Source organism: Bufo gargarizans, unplaced genomic scaffold (assembly GCF_014858855.1).
Source record: "Bufo gargarizans isolate SCDJY-AF-19 unplaced genomic scaffold, ASM1485885v1 original_scaffold_2016_pilon, whole genome shotgun sequence".
Lineage (NCBI taxonomy): Eukaryota > Metazoa > Chordata > Amphibia > Anura > Bufonidae > Bufo > Bufo gargarizans.
Window position 1 is genome coordinate 218,977 of NW_025334604.1, and position 18,574 is coordinate 237,550.

Sequence of the window (18,574 nt, forward strand, 5' to 3'; positions counted from 1 at the left end):
TGCGGCGATAGAACAACAAATCATTTTATTGGGCAAATGGTAGAACGTAACGAAATAAGTGGCCGCGTCGGGCTGACCGCACAGTGAAGTCCATCTATATAACGAGCAGCGGGATTGGCTCACCCGAAACCATGGGCATCCGGCACCTCGCCAAAATTCAAAGCGCATTTTATCTTGGGACACGTTCAGGGTGCACGTGAAACGCATAAGAGTGTAATTTTGTTGAAGGTGCTCTAGGATAAAGTGAAGTTCGAATTTTGGCAACTTGCCGATTCCCTGGAGTTTTGGATTTCACGTTACATACACCGAATAAATGCATCCCAAAAATGGTGTGGAAATTGCTGGGTCCAGGCTCGTTCACTCCCCCCGACCTCAGCTGCTTGTCTTGGGTCCATCCATGTAAATCTTCCGCTTGCATCAAATGACCACGTGACACCAGGGGGCCAGATCACCGCAGCATCCAGCGATTGGCTGCAGCAGCCTCCAAGCAGAGGTTTTACATGGAGGGACCCGAGTCGAGCAGCAGGCAGCCTCTGGTCCTGTGAGCTGTCTGCGCAACCCATACATCATGGGTTCAAACCGGGCCAGGATCACGTGTGCCATGTACGTCTCGTGATTCCGGAAGCGCCCGCAACATAATTAGACCGGGGGAGCGCAGCCCTCGATCTGTAAGGTTAAAAAAATAATAATAATAAATCATCATAAAGCAGTTCTTGTAAGACTCTCCACCGGATGACCCCTTTTGTAGCTAAAATTAGTGATGTCACTAAGGGGTTAAAAATAAGTAAATAGAAGTGTCATTTCCAGGAGAGTTTTTCCTGTGACTACTCAGGGGTTAAATAGCACTGAGGTGGGTGTTATTCAGCAGGTCCTGATCCTGCCCGTGACTGGCCATGACCTTGTCCTCAGCTGACTACTCGTGGCCTCTTGAAGCACCGAAGGGTTCCTGAGCCGTAAACTGGGAAGAAATGAGATCGTGCACTGATCCGCCGCCTCTCAGCGCTGTGTGTGAACAGTGCACCAGGCTTTTCGTATAGGTTTAGGTCATAATGCATAGGTCCGCTCGCCACGTCAAGGTGGCCTCTACTGACAGGTACTTTAGTCTAAGCAGAGGCTACCTTGACGTGGGGAGCGGGCCTATAAAATTTTATGAATATGTATACAAATTGCTTCATGTAAACCCGAGAACCTCAACTGCTTGCCTCCAGAAGCTATAAACCGGTATGCACCTAAGCGTTCGGCCACACTCCGTTGTTGCGCAGTGTAGTAGTGCTGGCGTAGAAATGAATGGTGTGACCTCGACCCCAGAATTGCAAAAAAGAATTTGCAATTCTGGGCTGGCAGCAAATGTGCAAGTTGCGCTGCAACCCCATTTATATCTATGCCAGCACTGCTACACCGCGCGACCAAGATTGATGAGTGTCCAAACCCTTACACGTCTCACAGCTGAAGGGTTGTCACACCGGTAGCGCAGACCTTTCTTCTCTCCTGATAGTGTGTCGCAGTGTGTCCCTCTGGTCTAGACTGTGCAGCTCACAGAAGATGGCATACACTAGCTGCAACTGTAACAAACCCTCAGCGGTAGGCGGAGTGTAGAAGGTTGCTGTTCAGACACTAAGCAGAGATCTTGGCAAAGGAGGGAACATGAGCATTAGAAAGCTGAAAAGGGTAATATTTGATATGGATTAAGCCTTCGTTCAAAAAACGGAGAAAAACACAGAATGGCGGCCATTTTGATTGTCACCCAGCTTTCCGAGGAACAGATTAGACTAAGAAACGGATGAATAAGAGAAGGACTTTGAATATCCCCAGACTGACACTAAAGACAAGCCAGTCACTTTAACCCCTTCAGGACCTTGCACTTTTCCATTTGTTTTTTTACTGCATGAAAATACTTAAATATTGCTTTATTATAAATATGTTCCCAAATACCTTTCATTAGTTATAATTACTCCTTTTGTCTGGGGAGCAATCATCAGGGGAAGCAAAATGGCCGCCGTCCTATCAGTGCACACAAAACCTGTCCTAATCCCCCAGCAGGACAATTTACTTCCGAGCACTGAGGTAAAGAGCTGCCTCATCCTCCTCTCTGCTTGTCAGGGGTTAGGGTCCGGAGTACGATTTAATATGGTCATCAGCTGAATCTCTGCAGGAATGGAGTTCATGAGGTACAGTCTCCATTCCCACAGTCCGTCCTCTCTGTACTTCAGGTCTCCTCCATTCCTACAGAGATTCAGCTAAAGTTCTTATCATCTGTATTCAGGATCCTAACCCCTGACAAGCAGAGAGGAGGATGAGGCAGCTCTTTACCTCAGTGCTCGGAAGTAACTTGTCCTGCTGGGTGATCAGGACAGGTTTTGTGTGAACCAATAGGACGGCGGCCATTTTGTTTCCCCTGATGATTGCTCCCCAGACAAAACGAGTCATTATAACTAATACAAGGCATTTGGGAACATATTTATAATAAAGTAATATTGACATAGTTTCAGATTCCTAATTCCCGGAGAACCCCTTTAAGGACCTCCGCCAATTAGAATGGCTCCTGGCTGCTCCGACTTGTTCTGCCCAGGTCCGAGCTGCATCAATCCAGGCTTTTTTAGATTAGTTTATTAGGTTACTGTTGCTTATGTTACGGCCGGCATGCTGGGAGGTGTAGTTCACCCCAGGCATGACTCATCAGCGATGGTTTTGTGACGCTGGGATGCTTGTTTGTTTAGCAGGGTGCCATTCCCTTGTATTGTGCGCACTTCAAAGATTGTGGTTGGAGCGGCTGATATTCCATTTCTTCCGTCTTTCGCTTGCACCTTTGTGTATTTTGGGGTGTGGAGGGGGTCAGCAGCTCTTGCTGTCAGCTTCAGGCTGAGTTGGTTGGTTTTTATCGAACCCCCCCCCCCCCACACACACCCACCCCTGTATATTTCCAAACCTCCTGTAATTCACGTTATTTACCTTCGGAGCGGTCACAGAGATAACGCCCGTTATCTCGAGATTACTGCGTGCTGCCGTCCCCTTCACTTAAAGGGGTGTTCCTCTCTTAGTAAGTGACGGTATATCACAAGTGGGTGCTGCTATTACACTGTGATCGGTGGGGTCCGGCTTCTGGGACCCCCACTTAGGCCTCATGCACACGACCGTATTCATTTTGTGGTCCGAAAATCGCAGATCCATCTTTATGCTGCTGCATTTAAAAAAAAATAAAAAATTTTTCCAGCAGGCCCATTGATTTCGATGGGTCTATAGTCCCCATGTTTCGGACACGCTCTGTCTTTTTGCAGAACAAACTTCCAAGTGCGGAAAGCACACGCGTGATTTTTCGCATCCGTATGCCGATTGTACAAAAAGATATGCGGACCGGAACTCGTGGAACACAATGGGCCTGCAAAAAGTGTGGATGCAGCGCGGATGGCCATGAAGGGGCCACAGCGCTGATTTTCCTGCACAGCGCCACGTCGCCTGTCCATACAGTAGCCCAGCTCCGTTCACTGGAGACGCCGCACTGCAGGGGGAAGGGGACGCTGCTCTGAGTAAGCGCCGTGCCCTCTTCATCCGCAGGATCGATGGGGGTCCCCGAGGCAGACAGCAGCTGATCTTAAAGGGATTGGCCCACCGTGGGCATTGATGGCAAATCGCTAGGATAGATGCGGGTCCCGTTTCCATAATGGAGCCCTCGAAATGAATGGAGAGCAGACGCGCGTGCATGGCCACCCTCCATTTACTGCGGTCGGAGTTCCAAACGATTTGGCTATTTCCAGCAGTCCCATACCGGTGACGGGGGCCGCGGCTGTGCATGCGCAGTGAGGTCTCCATTTACTGATATATGGGACTTCCGTAAAATAGCAGTGCGCGCTCCCCTGCCAATTTTCGGATCTCCCATACTGATGAATGGAGAGCACGCCACGCATGCGCAGCGCACTCTCCTTCACTTTGGCGCACGCCCCCCCCCCCCATCCCCTTTTCCAGAGGGAGGGAGCCGCCATCTGCCCTTTGTGTAAATTTGCCTCCATTGATTTGTGTCAAAAGAAGGCGCGACCTACGTCCGATTTCTGGGGAGGCAGCAATAGTAACTGTGCCTCTTTTGTGGTTCGTTTCTTCACAGCTTGCTGTCAGTGACTGGAACACGGACACATTGTTTCTTGCACCGATACATTGTAGCTGACAAGGAGAGAGATTGCTGCTATGTTTCTTACAGAGGATTGTGTGGGCTGGATACAGTGGTGACGAACCCTCAGCTGTGAGAAGCTTAAGTGTGTATAGGCGTTTAGCCTCTGGATGTGAATGACAGTGTTGCTTGTTGCTGAGAGCAAGCAGAGGTCTTGCACACGGCAAGGAATGGAGACGCCAAGTATATTACACAGCTGCAGACTGGTGTCCTGCTGGTGGGAGCAGAACTAGTAATGCAACCTCCAACCACGTCCCTGCCCAGATCTGCAGATGATCGCTGCCTGGGCGATACTCTGCAGAGGCTCTGCTGGTCCCATGGTGACAGCAATGGGTGGGGGGCGTTCATCAGTGGTGGCCTGATGTCAGTCCATGTACAGTCCTAGGACTTTCCCAAGCCCCTGCCTTAATCGGTTCACAAGTGACGTCACCATCCTCAGCATTGTCTCGAGACGTTCCCCCCCCCCCCCCCCCTCCCCCAGTCTGCTCAAATATTTGCAGATGTTCCTTGGTGTCTGGAGTTATTGTCTGCACACGACACCGCCTCAGAGGTCGTGCCCCATGGGTATGCAGCCCCAGTGCCAGCAGGCGGGGGTGTGCCCGCACCCTGACGGTGGTAACGAGGTCTAGATCAGAGGTGCTCCACCAGACTAGTGCTGAGCGGCGCACCGGGGGTCAGGTCTGGCACTAACATAAGGGGTTTATTTATATGTACAGTGACTGCACCAGCAGAATAGTGAGTGCAGCTCTGGAGTATAATACAGAATGTAACTCAGGATCAGTACAGGATAAGTAATGTATGTACACAGTGACTGCACCAGCAGAATAGTGAGTGCAGCTCTGAAGTATAATACAGGATGTAACTCAGGATAAGTAATGTAATGTATGTGCACAGTGACTGCACCAGCAGAATAGTGAGTGCAGCTCTGGAGTATAATACAGGATGTAACTCAGGATCAGTACAGGATAAGTAATGTATGTATGTACACAGTGACTGCACCAGCAGAATAGTGAGTGCAGCTCTGGAGTATAATACAGGATGTAACTCAGGATCAGTACAGGATAAGTAATGTATGTACACAGTGACTGCACCAGCAGAATAGTGAGTGCAGCTCTGGAGTATAATACAGGATGTCACTCAGGATCAGTACAGGATAAGTAATGTATGTACACAGTGACTGCACCAGCAGAATAGTGAGTGCAGCTCTGGAGTATAATACAGGATGTCACTCAGGATCAGTACAGGATAAGTAATGTATGTACACAGTGACTGCACCAGCAGAATAGTGAGTGCAGCTCTGGAGTATAATACAGGATGTCACTCAGGATCAGTACAGGATACGTGATGTAATGTATGTACACAGTGACTGCACCAGCAGAATAGTGAGTGCAGCTCTGGAGTGTGACATTATTATCCATTGTACCCAGACTGTCGGACAGGATTGGGCAGTCATCGGAGGGAAGGAGCTGGCGGTAGTTACGCCATGCCTTTCCCCATAGTGCCTAGTGATGATATCGTTGGTGTGGAGGGGCCCTTTAATAGATGATGGCCTCTTTTGGCAGCTGCTCCCTATTTAAGGACGGGTTGGCCTCACATTGCACAATGGCCTGTGCTCCTGTAGGATATTCAGGGTTGTTTGTCGTAGCTTTGTGATAAGATTTCTGTTTGTCCTCCCCGTCAGAGCTCTCGGTAATGGAGAAATTATTCATCCCTATTTCTTTGTAAGGCTTTCCGTTTGTGAGATCCGTTCAGGGCTCTCACACGCGGTCCAGAACGGATCAGTTTTGCCCTAATGCATTCTGAATGGAAAAGGATCCGCTCAGAATGCATCCGTTTGCCTCCGTTCCGTCTCCATTGCGCTCTGGAGGCTGCCTGCAGCGTTGTACCCGTCTGACGAAACTGAGCCAAACGGATCCGTCCTGACGCACAATGCAAGTCAATGGGGACGGATCCGTTTTCTATGACTAAGGGAGGCATTCATAATGCTGGGGGCCACTAAGGGAGGCATTCATAATGCTGGGGGCCACTAAGGGAGGCATTCATAATGCTGGGGGCCACTAAGGGAGGCATTCATAATGCTGGGGGCCACTAAGGGAGGCATTCATAATGCTGGGGGCCACTAAGGGAGGCATTCATAATGCTGGGGGCCACTAAGGGAGGCATTCATAATGCTGGGGGCCACTAAGGGAGGCATTCATAATGCTGGGGGCCACTAAGGGAGGCATTCATAATGCTGGGGGCCACTAAGGGAGGCATTCATAATGCTGGGGGCCACTAAGGGAGGCATTCATAATGCTGGGGGCCACTAAGGGAGGCATTCATAATGCGGGGTTGGGTATAAAAAAAACAGTTGCAAAAGGACCATTAAAAACAGACTGACAGAAAATAGTTGAAAAATAGTCCTGATAAACTGACAGTTTGTCAGTTTATTATTTTTAATTATGGCTATTTTTATTTATTTATTTTTTTCACTGCTGAGTGTAGCCTTAACGGTTGAGAAACCCCACCTCTCATCATGATCTGACTGGGGATTGTAGTCCCCTACCTGCTGCCGTGCTTTGCTCGGTTGGAGCTGTAGGGTTGCATCACAGGGTCACTATTTTAGGATCACACGTCCATGATGCCTGTGCAGTAATGATCCTGGTGGAAACCAGCAGAACTGTGGGTGCAGCTCTGCAGGTGACTGGACTTGTAACCTAGGATAGCACATTTCTAGGCCTGTGATGGGGGGGGGGGGGGGGTGATAACTTGTAGATTACAGCTGGCAGGCGACCCCTTTGTCTTGGCAGAGGAGAGAGTTCCGCTCTGGAGCTCGTGTTTGGCTCATAAATAGCACTCAATGTGTTTCCATGAACTGTTGCGTCATTGCTTATCCTCCTGTCGCTACCAAAGCAGCTTTTGAAATTCTGCCTTTGACACTGTACCACTAGACCCACATCCGAAATACACTAAAGTGCATTACCTCATGAGCCCAAAGTAAGCCACTCCATGGCAGCAGAGTTTTGAATGCAGCTTTGGAAGTGACTAGAGGACAGAGAAGCCATGACACGACCCAAGCTGTGTAGAATGTCAAATGATGTTTAATATTGAAGCAGAACTGGAAATGGTCTGTCGTGATCTCGCCGCTTGGTTGTGAAGCCCCCCGTCCCCCTCATGGTACCCCCCCCCCCCTCCTGCCATATATAATATTGACCTTCTCTTCTTGCTTCCAGGAGGACCTATCCGGGTCCAGTTACCGGAGATCTTGTCACTGGAAGACGTGGTCCAGAAGAATCCGTATGTGACCAAAGGAGGTCGGTACAAGCCACCCGACTGCGAGTCTAGACATAAGACCGCCATCATCATCCCTCACCGCAACCGGGAACAGCACCTTAAATATCTCCTGTATCACCTGCACCCGTTCCTGCAGCGGCAGCAGCTCAACTACGGGATCTACATCATCCATCAGGTGAGATCCGAATACTGGGGCCCCCGCCGAGAAATCGGAAGAGGAGCCGAGGAGGGAATTGCTAGACAAGCGATTCCCTGATATGTGAGGCCAAGGAGCGCAACTGCAGTCCTCTGTGCTAATGGGGGGGGGTTTGCACCCTGAGCAGAGGGATCCAAACACGTTCCCCAAAATCCCCTTAGAGTGGTATACAAAAAGAATGTATGACGTACCTGCATGCCCGGCTGAGTGTGCATGTGTCCTCAGTAGGGAGAGGGAAGGAACCTGCCGCCGGACACCTCTGATGGAGGCTCATCTTCCTGAAAAGGCCAATGAGGACCTATCCTCAGGTGTGGGGGGCCAAATCACAGCACCCCCTGCTGATCAGCAAGTGCAGCGCCTCCTGTGGAATAGTGGCTGTGCCTGGTATTGCGGCTAGTTCCATTCCCTTGAACGAGACCGACCTGCAGAATGACTGGAGGGCGTGACGTCGCAGACCAAGGAAGAGGCCGCCACATTGATTAGTGGGGGTCCCTGCAGTCGGACCGCCCAAAAGTCAGATATTGATGGCTTCTGAATTTAAGACAACCCCTTTAAAGGGACTTATTGGAGGCATATCCTAGTGATGGGTTGTGGTCCCAGGACCTGCACCTTATATCTCCAGAACGGGACCCCTGAAGAGAGCGGAGAGTGCAGCACGCATGAGAGGTGCCTCCTCCATTCATTTCTATAGGATTTCCGAAAATAGAGGAGTTCTTGCTCTGCTTTTTGGTGGGGAATTCCAATAGAAATGAATGGTCAGTGCGCATGCGCAGTCAGCTCTCCTTCACTTTCAGGGGGCCCGTTTTAGTGATAAGTGTGGGTACCACCTCTGAGACCCCCAGCTATCTGACTTTGATGCCATATTTTAAAGGAGTTGTCCGGGCTTTTAATATTGAGTACCTATCCCCAGGATAATCAGATCGGCGGGGGCCCGGCACACGGCAAAGCCGTAGCAAGCAAGAAGGGAGATGGCACAGACACCCCACGCGCCTTACCTTCATACAGCTGATCAGTGGGGGTGGCAGGTGTCGGACCGCCTCCGATCTGATACTGATGACCTATCCTGGGGATAGGCAGTCAGTATTAAGAGCCCGGAGAACCCCTTTAAGATATGACATCAAAGTCCCAGATAAATAGGGGGAAAAAAGAAGAAGAAATGGATTGGGCATGTTGACATCCAGCAGCCCGCCCCACCTTTGCCCGGACATCTGCAGTCAGAGTCTGGACACCCGCGTACATGCTCGGCTGGTCCTGATGAAATGTGTAGGTTAACCCTATGTGTATGGCCAGCTTTGACCATGTGACGCTGGAGGGGTCCATACACATTAGGTGCGCAGCTAATATATGACCGGACCGGTGTACACGGTGTCAGAACCCTCCCCAAGTGCCAGATATTTGGGAGCATGGAAGGGTCGGGCCTGTTGGGTGGCAGTGGGCCCCATCCTTTGTCCTCCAGGGAGCCTGGTGTGTCTGGCAGCTGCTTGTGACCACCTGCACCCTCGGTCCGTGACACGTCTTAAACCGGACGCTGCGTCCTCGCCGGGGATTATGTCGCAGTTCACATCGTCCTCCAAATGGTTTAAGAGTTGCTATAAATGGCGCCCTGTCGGTCTCGGCACCGTGATCTTGGTTGGGGGCCTCCTCCCTCCTCTGACTCTTTCCCCTTTTTTTCCAGGCGGGGAATTATACATTCAATCGGGCCAAGCTGCTGAACGTCGGCTTTAAAGAAGCGATGAAGGACGAGGATTGGGACTGCATGTTCTTCCACGATGTGGATCTCATCCCCGAGGACGATCGCAACTTCTACACCTGCGACAAGTACCCGAAGCACGCGTCCATCGCCATGGACAAGTTCGGTTACAAGTGCGTACAATGACAGATCCTCTCTGTTATTCGTCTGCCTGTACACGTATCGCGTGACACGGGGGCATTATTTAAAGTAGTCGCATGACCGCAAAATGGGTGGAGCTGAAGCAGAGTCGCAGGATTTTTCCTGATGCCACGATTCCTCTTTCTTCACAGAAGATTGGGGATCCCCTTTAAGGAGGAGCGGGCCCCTCTCCTGACAGGCCTGTAGTAAATACTTGTATTCCTCATGACGTCCTCCTTCTCCTAGGACACGGCTCCCTCTTCAGTTATTCCTCCTGGAAATGTATGACTACTGGTCGTTACCGATTCTCCGCGCAGCGTGACGCTGTCCAGTTAGTGCTGTGTGGGGACACACCCGACTGGTAACATCCAGTTTTAAATTTAGCTATACATTTTCTGAGGGAATAACGGAGGAACAACACCGTGATCCAAAAAGATGGGGAGTCCAAGTATGTCCCTAATGTATTCATTTGGAAGACTGACGCTCCGCAGCCCCTTACCTACTGTCGCAGCGGCAGGTTCCCTTTAGGCTGGGTTCACACTTGAGCGTTGCGCAAACGCGCGTTTTACGCGCGTTTTTGACGCGCATTTTTATGCGCGTTTTTGTAATAGTAAACGCGCGTTTGACGCGCGTTTGTGTGATTCACTACAGTGTCCTATGGCCACAAACGCCCCAAAAGTCGCTCATGTACTTTTTGGAGCGTCGGGCGTTTTACAGCGCGATCGTACGCGCTGTAAAACGCCCAAGTGTGAACCATTCCCATAGGGAATCATTGGTTTCTCCTTGTTGAGCGTTTTACAGCGCGTAGGAACGCGCTGTAAAACGCTCAGGTGTGAACCCAGCCTTAATGTGAACCGGGTGATTGGCGGCTGCTTTGTAAGGGCTCATGCACACTGCCTCATCTGTTTTGCGGTCCACATACGGACCCGTTAACTGGGTCCGTGGTCCCCATCTTGTGGACATATTCTTGTTGCAGAATGGACATACGGATGCGGAAAGCACGCCGATGATTCAAGTGACTGCTGCATCCGTATGTCCGGCAGGATGAAGGATAAAACTCTTCCTATAGTTGGCCGCAAAATACAGACCCATTGAAGTCAAGGGGCCCTGCACAAACCTGGAAGCAACACAAGACGGTATCTGCAGTTCGCGCACGAGGCCTAATCACTATGCCTCGGCCTGCGGCTGCCAGTTATGACATCTTGTGGTATGAGGACTTGGAGGTTCCATCTGCTTCTGGGTAGTTGGGTGTCAGTAAGTGGGGCCTTTTCTACAGCTAATCCAGGAGGGCGTCAGGGTGCGGGTTGTCATAGCGGCCATATTGCATGTTTTCCAGCTTTCCCATATCCCTGAATGACCAGTCCGCCCAGTTATGCCGGATCCATTAAAGCTTAGCTAGGCAGTTGGTAATCACTGGGGACGTCATGTGCAGCAAGCAGAGCTACGGCGATCACATCTGTAGGTTTGTTTCATTGTCCTATTGCAGGTACCGATAGAGCAGGCATGCTCTACCTGCGGCCCTCCAGCCCTCCCACAATGCCCTGCTATAGGCTGTTCAGACATGCTGGGAGTTGTAGTTTTGAAACAGCTGGAGGGCCGCAGGTTGAGCATGGAGTATTGAGGTCTTTGGGAAAGCTGGGTGACCACATCAGGACCTACCTGATGCGTATTAGAAAGCTGAGCCTATGTATTTCCCTTTACAGGTTACCTTACAAGTCGTACTTTGGAGGGGTCTCAGCCCTCACCCCCGAACAGTACATGAAGATCAATGGATTTCCAAATAACTACTGGGGGTGGGGCGGCGAGGACGATGACATCGCAGTCAGGTGAGATAGATTGGTGTGACGCCATCTCTGTGAAGTGCGCTCCTTATCGGCTCCTTATCTCGGCTCGGACTCCGTCTGACACATTGGAAAACAGCAGTCGCCTCCACTGTTTACTCGTGTCCTAGTGCATTACACCCCGTGACAGAACGGGCAAGGTCCTTCCATAGGTTTCTGGAGTGTATTAAAGGGATTGTCCAATGATTACTGTAAAAAAAAGTCCATGGCAATACCTTTCTAACAAAGCTAGAACCAGCCTTGCACCAGAGATCTCCCCATTCATTGCTCTCCTATGACCGCATCAGGGGAGAGGATCTGCCTCCCAGGACAGGAAACCCGCAGGTATAAAGTTAAAGGAGCCTCTCCCTCGTTCGGTGGTTTCCTGTCCTGGAAGGACAACCTGCAGACTTTTGTTTATTTTTTCTGAAGCTACATGGGGAGTAGAGGCTGGCTGAGCAGAGGTGTGCGCCGGGTGAGCTCCCCGCTACGCTCACCTCGAGGGCGGCACACTGCATCTCATGGGGCCGCAAGATGCAATGGAAGCGTAGGCGGGCAGAAAATGTGTTTAACGGGAACCTGTCATGTGGATATTTGAGTATAATCTAACTAATTATATACAATCATTAACTACTAAAAAGTACCTTGGATGTATTCACTTACTGGTGTGACAGATGGTTACTTCATAATATACACACAAAGATGCTGCATGCTAATGAGCTGATTTGAGTCCAGCGTGATGTCACTAAGTCCAGCGTTTATTTAATTCAGAGCTATAGCCACTCCCCTGCCCACCTGCTGCTGATTCCTATGGAAACAAACTGTCACTTGGCAGCAGGTGGGCGGGGAGAGTCAGGAGCTCATGAATATTCATGACTCATCATTATCAACTGGAGCTTTTCAATACAAGATGTTGGCAGATTGACTGGGTCAATTAAAGAAAGTGACCCAGCATTTTGCTAAGAGAATCAGTCACTTATTTATGTTGCCCTTAGTTAGGACACCATAAAACTGAGCGACGAGCTCAAAAGCGCCTGGTATATAAGAGGTGGCGCTAATGATGTGATCCTGGCGGCGTCCCATGCTGGATTCAGAGAATTCTTCCTTAGGATCTTTGCAGGGTTCTTCCAGATCCAAGGCCTCAAGAGGTATCCCAGTATGGAGAGCTCTGGGGAGAACCCAAAAGACCCAGTTACCCCTGCACCTGTGGTATTATGTATATTTTTTTTTTTTTGGGGGGGGGGGGGGGGGGGGGGTTTATCCTGGCCTTATGTGTCTTTTTTTCCCTAGGATAAACCTAAAAAAGCGGCCGCTAAAACGCACCATAAAGAATGTGGCCTCTGTAAAACAAAGCTAGATTCCACTTATACTAAACCTGAAAATACCATTGCTGAAGAATCCCCGGGTATGGTTAGAGGCATGAAGAAGATGATTAGGGAAGAAGTCAATGGTACCTTGCTATCTAGAAAAGCCGTCGCCATAGACAGAGAGGTTCTGGAGAAAAGCCTGCTTTAACCTTGTGGGATTCTGATGTTTCCAGCTCTGATGAATTCCTAGAAAGCGGGAAAGTAGATACAGCTTCTTCATTCTCGGATGACAAAGGTGGCGGTAGACCGTTTTTTTCCCCCCATTCAAGAGGTAGATCAGCTTGTTAGAGCAGGCATCCTCAAACTGCGGCCCTCCAGCTGTTGTAAAACTACAACTCCCACAATGCCCTGCTGTAGGCTGTTTGGGCATGCTGGGAGTTGTAGTTTTGCAATAGCTGGAGGGCCGCAGTTTGAGGATGCCTGTGTTAGAGGAACCGTGAATTTTGAAGATGCTAAAGAAGTCCGATCTGTACAGGACATCATGTTTGAGGGGCTACAAACAAAATAGAAAAGAGCATTTTTTTTTTTATCCATAAAAATATCGAGGCCATGATTAACAGGGAATGGAAACATCCGGATAAACGCACTTTCATCCCAGGCTCGGTTAAGAGAAAATATCCCTTTGGAGAAGGTGATTGCTCTTTATGAGATAAAGCCCCTAAAATCGATGCCCCCGTAGCCAAAGTCTCTCTGCCTTTTGATGATCTCAGTCAACTCAAGGACGCGATGGATAGGAAGGCAGATAGTTGGAGCGGCATTTAAACCTAATATCACTTCTACTTGTACGGCAAGAGCACAAATTCTGTGGCTTAAACAACTGGAGGCTCAGATAAGGGATAAACACCCCAGAGATAAATTATTAGAATCCCTTCAGGCCATCTCTAAAACAGCAGATTTTTTGGCTGATGCCTCGGCTGATGCTGTTAGACTATCTGCTAGGGCCTCATCTATGGCTAATTCTGCTCATCGAGCATTATGGCTGAAAAATTAGTCGGATGATGTAGCCTCTAAAAGTCGCCTTTGTAGCATCCCATGTGAGGGTAAATACTTCTTTGGCTCAACTTTAGACGATATCCTAGAGAAAGCGGGAGATAGAAGAAATAAGGGTTTTCCATCTTCCATTCCTCCTTCCTTTCGTAGACAGAATGTTTCTTTTTAAAGGGGCAGGCGGTTTAAGGGTAGGGAAGAAAGCCTGGGGCGAAAGAACGAGTGGAAATTTTCCAGAGCTATATTTTTTTTTTTTTTTTTCAGGAATCAGCCCTCAGAGCCTGCCAGAAAAGATAATCCACAATGATGGTGGGGTGGGGAGGAAGATTAAAAAAATTTCCTCCCAGCCTGGACAAAAATAACAAACAGCACCTGGATCCTTTGATCATTAAGAGAGGGATTCGGAATACATTTAAAATATTCCCCTCCAGAAAAGTTCAGAGTAACCCAAGTAGGGCGCTCAGTTGAGGACTCCTTAGAAAAAGAGGTTTCCAGTCTTCTCCAGAGGGGAGCACTTATTCCATGCCCAGAAAAAGAAGGTACAGGATACTATTCCACTGTCTTTTTAGTAAAAAAAAAAAAAAAAAAAAACAAGTGGAGACTACAGAACGATTATAAACCTAAAGTCTCTAAACAGATATCTACAATACAGACTGTTCAAGATGGAGACAATAACATCGGTAGTGGTGCTCCTCTACAAGGACTGCTTTATGGTGGTATTGGACATCAAGGATGCCTATTACCATCTTCCTATTTTTCCAGAACACCAGAAATGCCTCCGAGAGGCACTGAGATTTCAGGGGCGATTTAAGGTATTTTCAATTCCAGGTATTACCCTTTGGAATTTCAATGGCCCTGAGAATATTGACAAAACTGGTCTGAGATGACAGCCTATGTAAGGGAGAAGGACATCCTGTTCGTACCATATATGGACTACTTCCTGATTGTAGCCCCATCAAGTCAAAAATGGTTATATCATGTTCATCAGGTGACAGATCATGTCGTCTTTGGGTAGGATCCTAAACAAGGAAAAATCGAGGTCAGTTCCAGAAAGGAGGTAGCAGTTCCTGGGGATATTGCTGAACTCAATGGTTCAGAGATCCTTTTTAACGCCAGAAAAAAATCCAGGTGTGGTCAGTGGTTCACTCCCTGATAGACAACCCTTGAGTTTCTATAACGAAAGGTATGTCGGTGTTGGGAACCCTGACCGCCTGTATCCCGGCTGTGCAATGGGCCCAGGTACATTGCAGAGCTCTTCAGTGGGAGATCTTAGGGGCTTAGTCGGGCGAGGCAAGAGACCTGGAGAACAAAGTTTTAATCTCAGCTCAGACATGTCGGGCCCTAGATTGGTGGCTTTCTCTGTACAATCAAGTCCAGGGCGTTCCTTGGAGAATAGTAAACCCCCTGGTGATAACCACAGATGCCAGCCCACGAGGATGGGGGGCCACATGTGGGGGGAACCTTATTCCAGGGATTATGATATTGCCCAATATGGGACAATTCTTCAAATCTGAAAGAGCTCATGGCCGTCCTTCGGTCCCTCAGGGAGTTTTTCCTCTAATCAAAGACCGACACGTGAAGATGTTGTCCGACAATGGCTCCATTGTAGCATATCTGAACCATCAAGGCGGAACGTGGTCTGAGTCTCTGGGAGCTCTGGCGGTTCAGATTTTCTCCCTAGTAGAGGGGAGAGCATTGTCCTTGTCGGCCCTTCACATCAGGGGTGGACAATTGTAAGATTATTTGAGTTGTCTGTCTCTGGATCAGAGGGAATGGTCCCTCAATCAATCCATTTTTTCCAGGATAATCAGACTCTGGGGATTACCACTAATAGATTTTTTGCCACCAGAGCAAACAGGGAGGTGGAGAAGGTTTTTCTCCCCATCTCCAGCAGACTTTCCGAATGCAGTGGACGCCTTGCTTCGGCCGTGGAGCCAGGGTCTATTATATGCGTTTCTCCCTCTTCAGATTATCCCCAGGGTTTTGAAGAAGGTCAGAGGACAGGCCAAAAGTAATACTCATAGCTCCTTTTTGGCCCCGGCGAGCATGGTTTTCCTGGCTAAGGATCATGTCTATAGCCGATCTTGCTGGAGATCCCAGATCTTCTAATGCAAGGCCCAATTGTTCATCCCTCAGTGAAGGGACTCCATTTGACGGCATGGCTTTTGAGCGGCGCTTGTTGCTAGACAAAGGGTTAGGGTGATTTATACCATGTTGCTAAGTAGAAAACCAGTAACCACCAAAATCTATGCCAGAACTTGGACGTTTTTTAAGTTCTTGGGTGTTTCTCCCTCTACTTCCTGTTGGCTCCAGCACCCTAAGGTTCTAGATTTTCTCCAGAGAGGTGGTAGAGAAGGGTTTAGTATTAAATTAGGAGAGAAAAGAAGAAATAAATCGCACATCCACTGCTAATGCTATGATCTCATCCCTGCGTTTCTGCAGGAGACAGCACTAAATAGCGCATGTGTACCACCTCCAAGCTACATGCTAAATGAGGCATTTGTGTACATTTTGATCAAAAGGCAATAAGCCCACTCACCACGCCAAGGTTGCCTCTATGAGTGGGTCCTAACCTAAAATTGGCGCGGCACTACACGGCGACCACCAGCGCTGTGGCGCCATCCCGGCCGGCGGCGGGACCCAGTGGCCAAACAGAGCTAGGTATGGCATGGTCAAGCAGCAGGGTTAGGACCCACTCATAGAGGCAACCTTGGCGTGGTGAGTGGGCTTATTGCCTTTTGATCAAAATGTACACAAATGCCTCATTTAGCATGTAGCTTGGAGGTGGTACACATGCGCTATTTAGTGCTGTCTCATGCAGGAAGGCAGGGATGAGATCATAGCATTAGCAGTGGATGTGCGATTAATTTCTTCTTTTCTCTCCTTATTTAATACAGAGAAGGGTTTGGCATTAAGTACGTTAAATGTACAAGTGGTGACCCTTATTGTGTTGTTTGACTACAGATTAGCTTGTCATCCTTGGATTATTAGGTTCTGTAAGTCGGTATCCAGACGTCTCCCCTTTAGGATGCTTAGGATGCCCCCTTGGGATCTCAGCCTAGTATTACAGGCAATGGTTAAACCCTCTTTCGAGCCTATAGACACCTTGCCGATCAAAATACTGACTTTGAAATGCATCTTTCTAGTGGCCACTACCTCGGCTAGAAGGATAGAGGAGCTTCAAGCCCTCTCCATAAGTCCTCCATACACTATCCTTCAGGAAGATAGAATTTGTCTTGGACCCGATCCAGCGTTTCTCCCAAAAGTAGTATCGGACTTCCATAAAGCCAGGAGGTGATTCTCTCCTTTCTTTTCTGTGCAGACCCCAAAAATCAGAGGGAGGCCGAGTTTCACTGTCTGGATGTTAGGAAATGTGTTTTAGAATATATGGAGGCTACAAAAGACTGGAGAACGTCATCTTCCTTATTTGTTGTGTATTCCGGTCAGAACAAAGGAAAATCAGCTAGTAAGGGAACTTCCACAAGATGATTAAACGGGCTATTTCTCTAGCTTAGCTTTTAATGCAGTTTAAACCTGTTCCTTCTGCATGGTCGGCCCATTCTACCAGAGCAGTCTCTACCTCATGGGCAGAAAAAGCAGAAGCCTCCATGTAAGGCAGCGACTTGGTCTTCTGCTTCGACCTTCTACAGGCACTATAGATGGAATCTCTCAGCGGTGTCTGATCTTTCTTTCGGGCGTAAGGTCCTTCAGGCTGTCGGGGGGAGGGCAGAAAATTTAAAAGTGGTGGGACCTGCACTTGTCAGACAATGGGGACATATACTAGTGATATGCCCCCATTGTCTGAGATGGGAACACCCCTTTAAGATCCGGCTGCTTGTTTGAAAACTGTAGAACTTTTTCATGGGACAACCCCTTTAAGTAATTGCATAGCTAGCCATTCCCTAACAGGTCTCTGGCTAGAGAAGCATACAGGACCTCTGGTCACTGCAGGGGGGGGCACCTCCTGACCTGTTCCGTCCTTCATAGATTCCTGTTATTTTGATTACACTGGATCACGTCCTCCTCTTCTCCAAATACTACTTATCATGAACGGTTCACAAAGTATTGGTGCACTATTCGCTTTGTGGGTAACGCCGGCCTTTTTCATGGTGTGGTGATTGGTGTCACTATAAACTGCAGTCTTCGAAGTTCTATTTATTTTACAGTCTTTGTCTTCTCCATGTTTATGTACACCAGAGGTCGTCAATCTTCGGCGCGCCAGCTCCAATGAAACTACAATTTACACTTCTCAAAACTCTCATAGAATTGAATGGCGCATGCTGGGAGTTGTAGTTTAACAGCAGCTGGCGTGCCAGAGGTGTCTGACCCCTCATTAAGAGAGCACAGCCGTCTTCCATCCAGTCCTCCACCTATTATTCTAAAGAGACTACCCCGGAGGTAACTTCTTCTCTTTACAGCAGTGTCATAAAGTGAGAAGATCCCTCCCAAATCTGTCTTCAGTCACTGCTAGAGAAGAGCTGTGTCCATTCACACGTCCGTAAGATCCGCAAAACCGCAATTGCGGACAAGAATAGGACATGTTTTTTCATCCTTTTTTGCGGATCCTGAAGTGCGGATGCGGGCAGCACATTCCGGCCTTATTGAAAATGAATGGGTCCGCACCTGTTTCGCAAAATTGCGGAACGGATGCGGACCCATTTTGTGGACGTGTGAATGGACTCTTAAAGGCAAAGTACTGCTAAAATAAATAAGCACCCTATGGATATCATGGGAGTTTCCCTTTAAATAACGATGGTTGTGTTTCTCCCCTCTTAGGGTGGCACTGAGCGGCATGCTAATATCTCGGCCGACCGTGAGACACGGAAGGTATAGGATGATAAAACACGGGCACGACAAAGGAAACGAGCAGAATCCAAAGCGGTAAGACCAGGGACCTAGCAG

At 48.8% G+C, this 18,574-nt stretch overlaps 1 protein-coding gene across 2 annotated transcripts in view; it reads left to right on the forward strand.

Annotated features, from left to right (window-relative positions):
- The window catches only part of LOC122923865 (beta-1,4-galactosyltransferase 3-like), a 59,392-nt gene that overhangs the window by 33,472 nt on the left and 7,346 nt on the right, over nucleotides 1–18,574 (forward strand). For both annotated transcript variants that reach the window (XM_044274704.1, XM_044274706.1), the window contains exons 3-6: nucleotides 7,372–7,607; nucleotides 9,304–9,491; nucleotides 11,202–11,324; nucleotides 18,449–18,553. In XM_044274704.1, coding sequence (XP_044130639.1) covers nucleotides 7,372–7,607; nucleotides 9,304–9,491; nucleotides 11,202–11,324; nucleotides 18,449–18,553 — 652 coding nt within the window. The remainder of the gene's footprint in view (nucleotides 1–7,371; nucleotides 7,608–9,303; nucleotides 9,492–11,201; nucleotides 11,325–18,448; nucleotides 18,554–18,574) is intronic.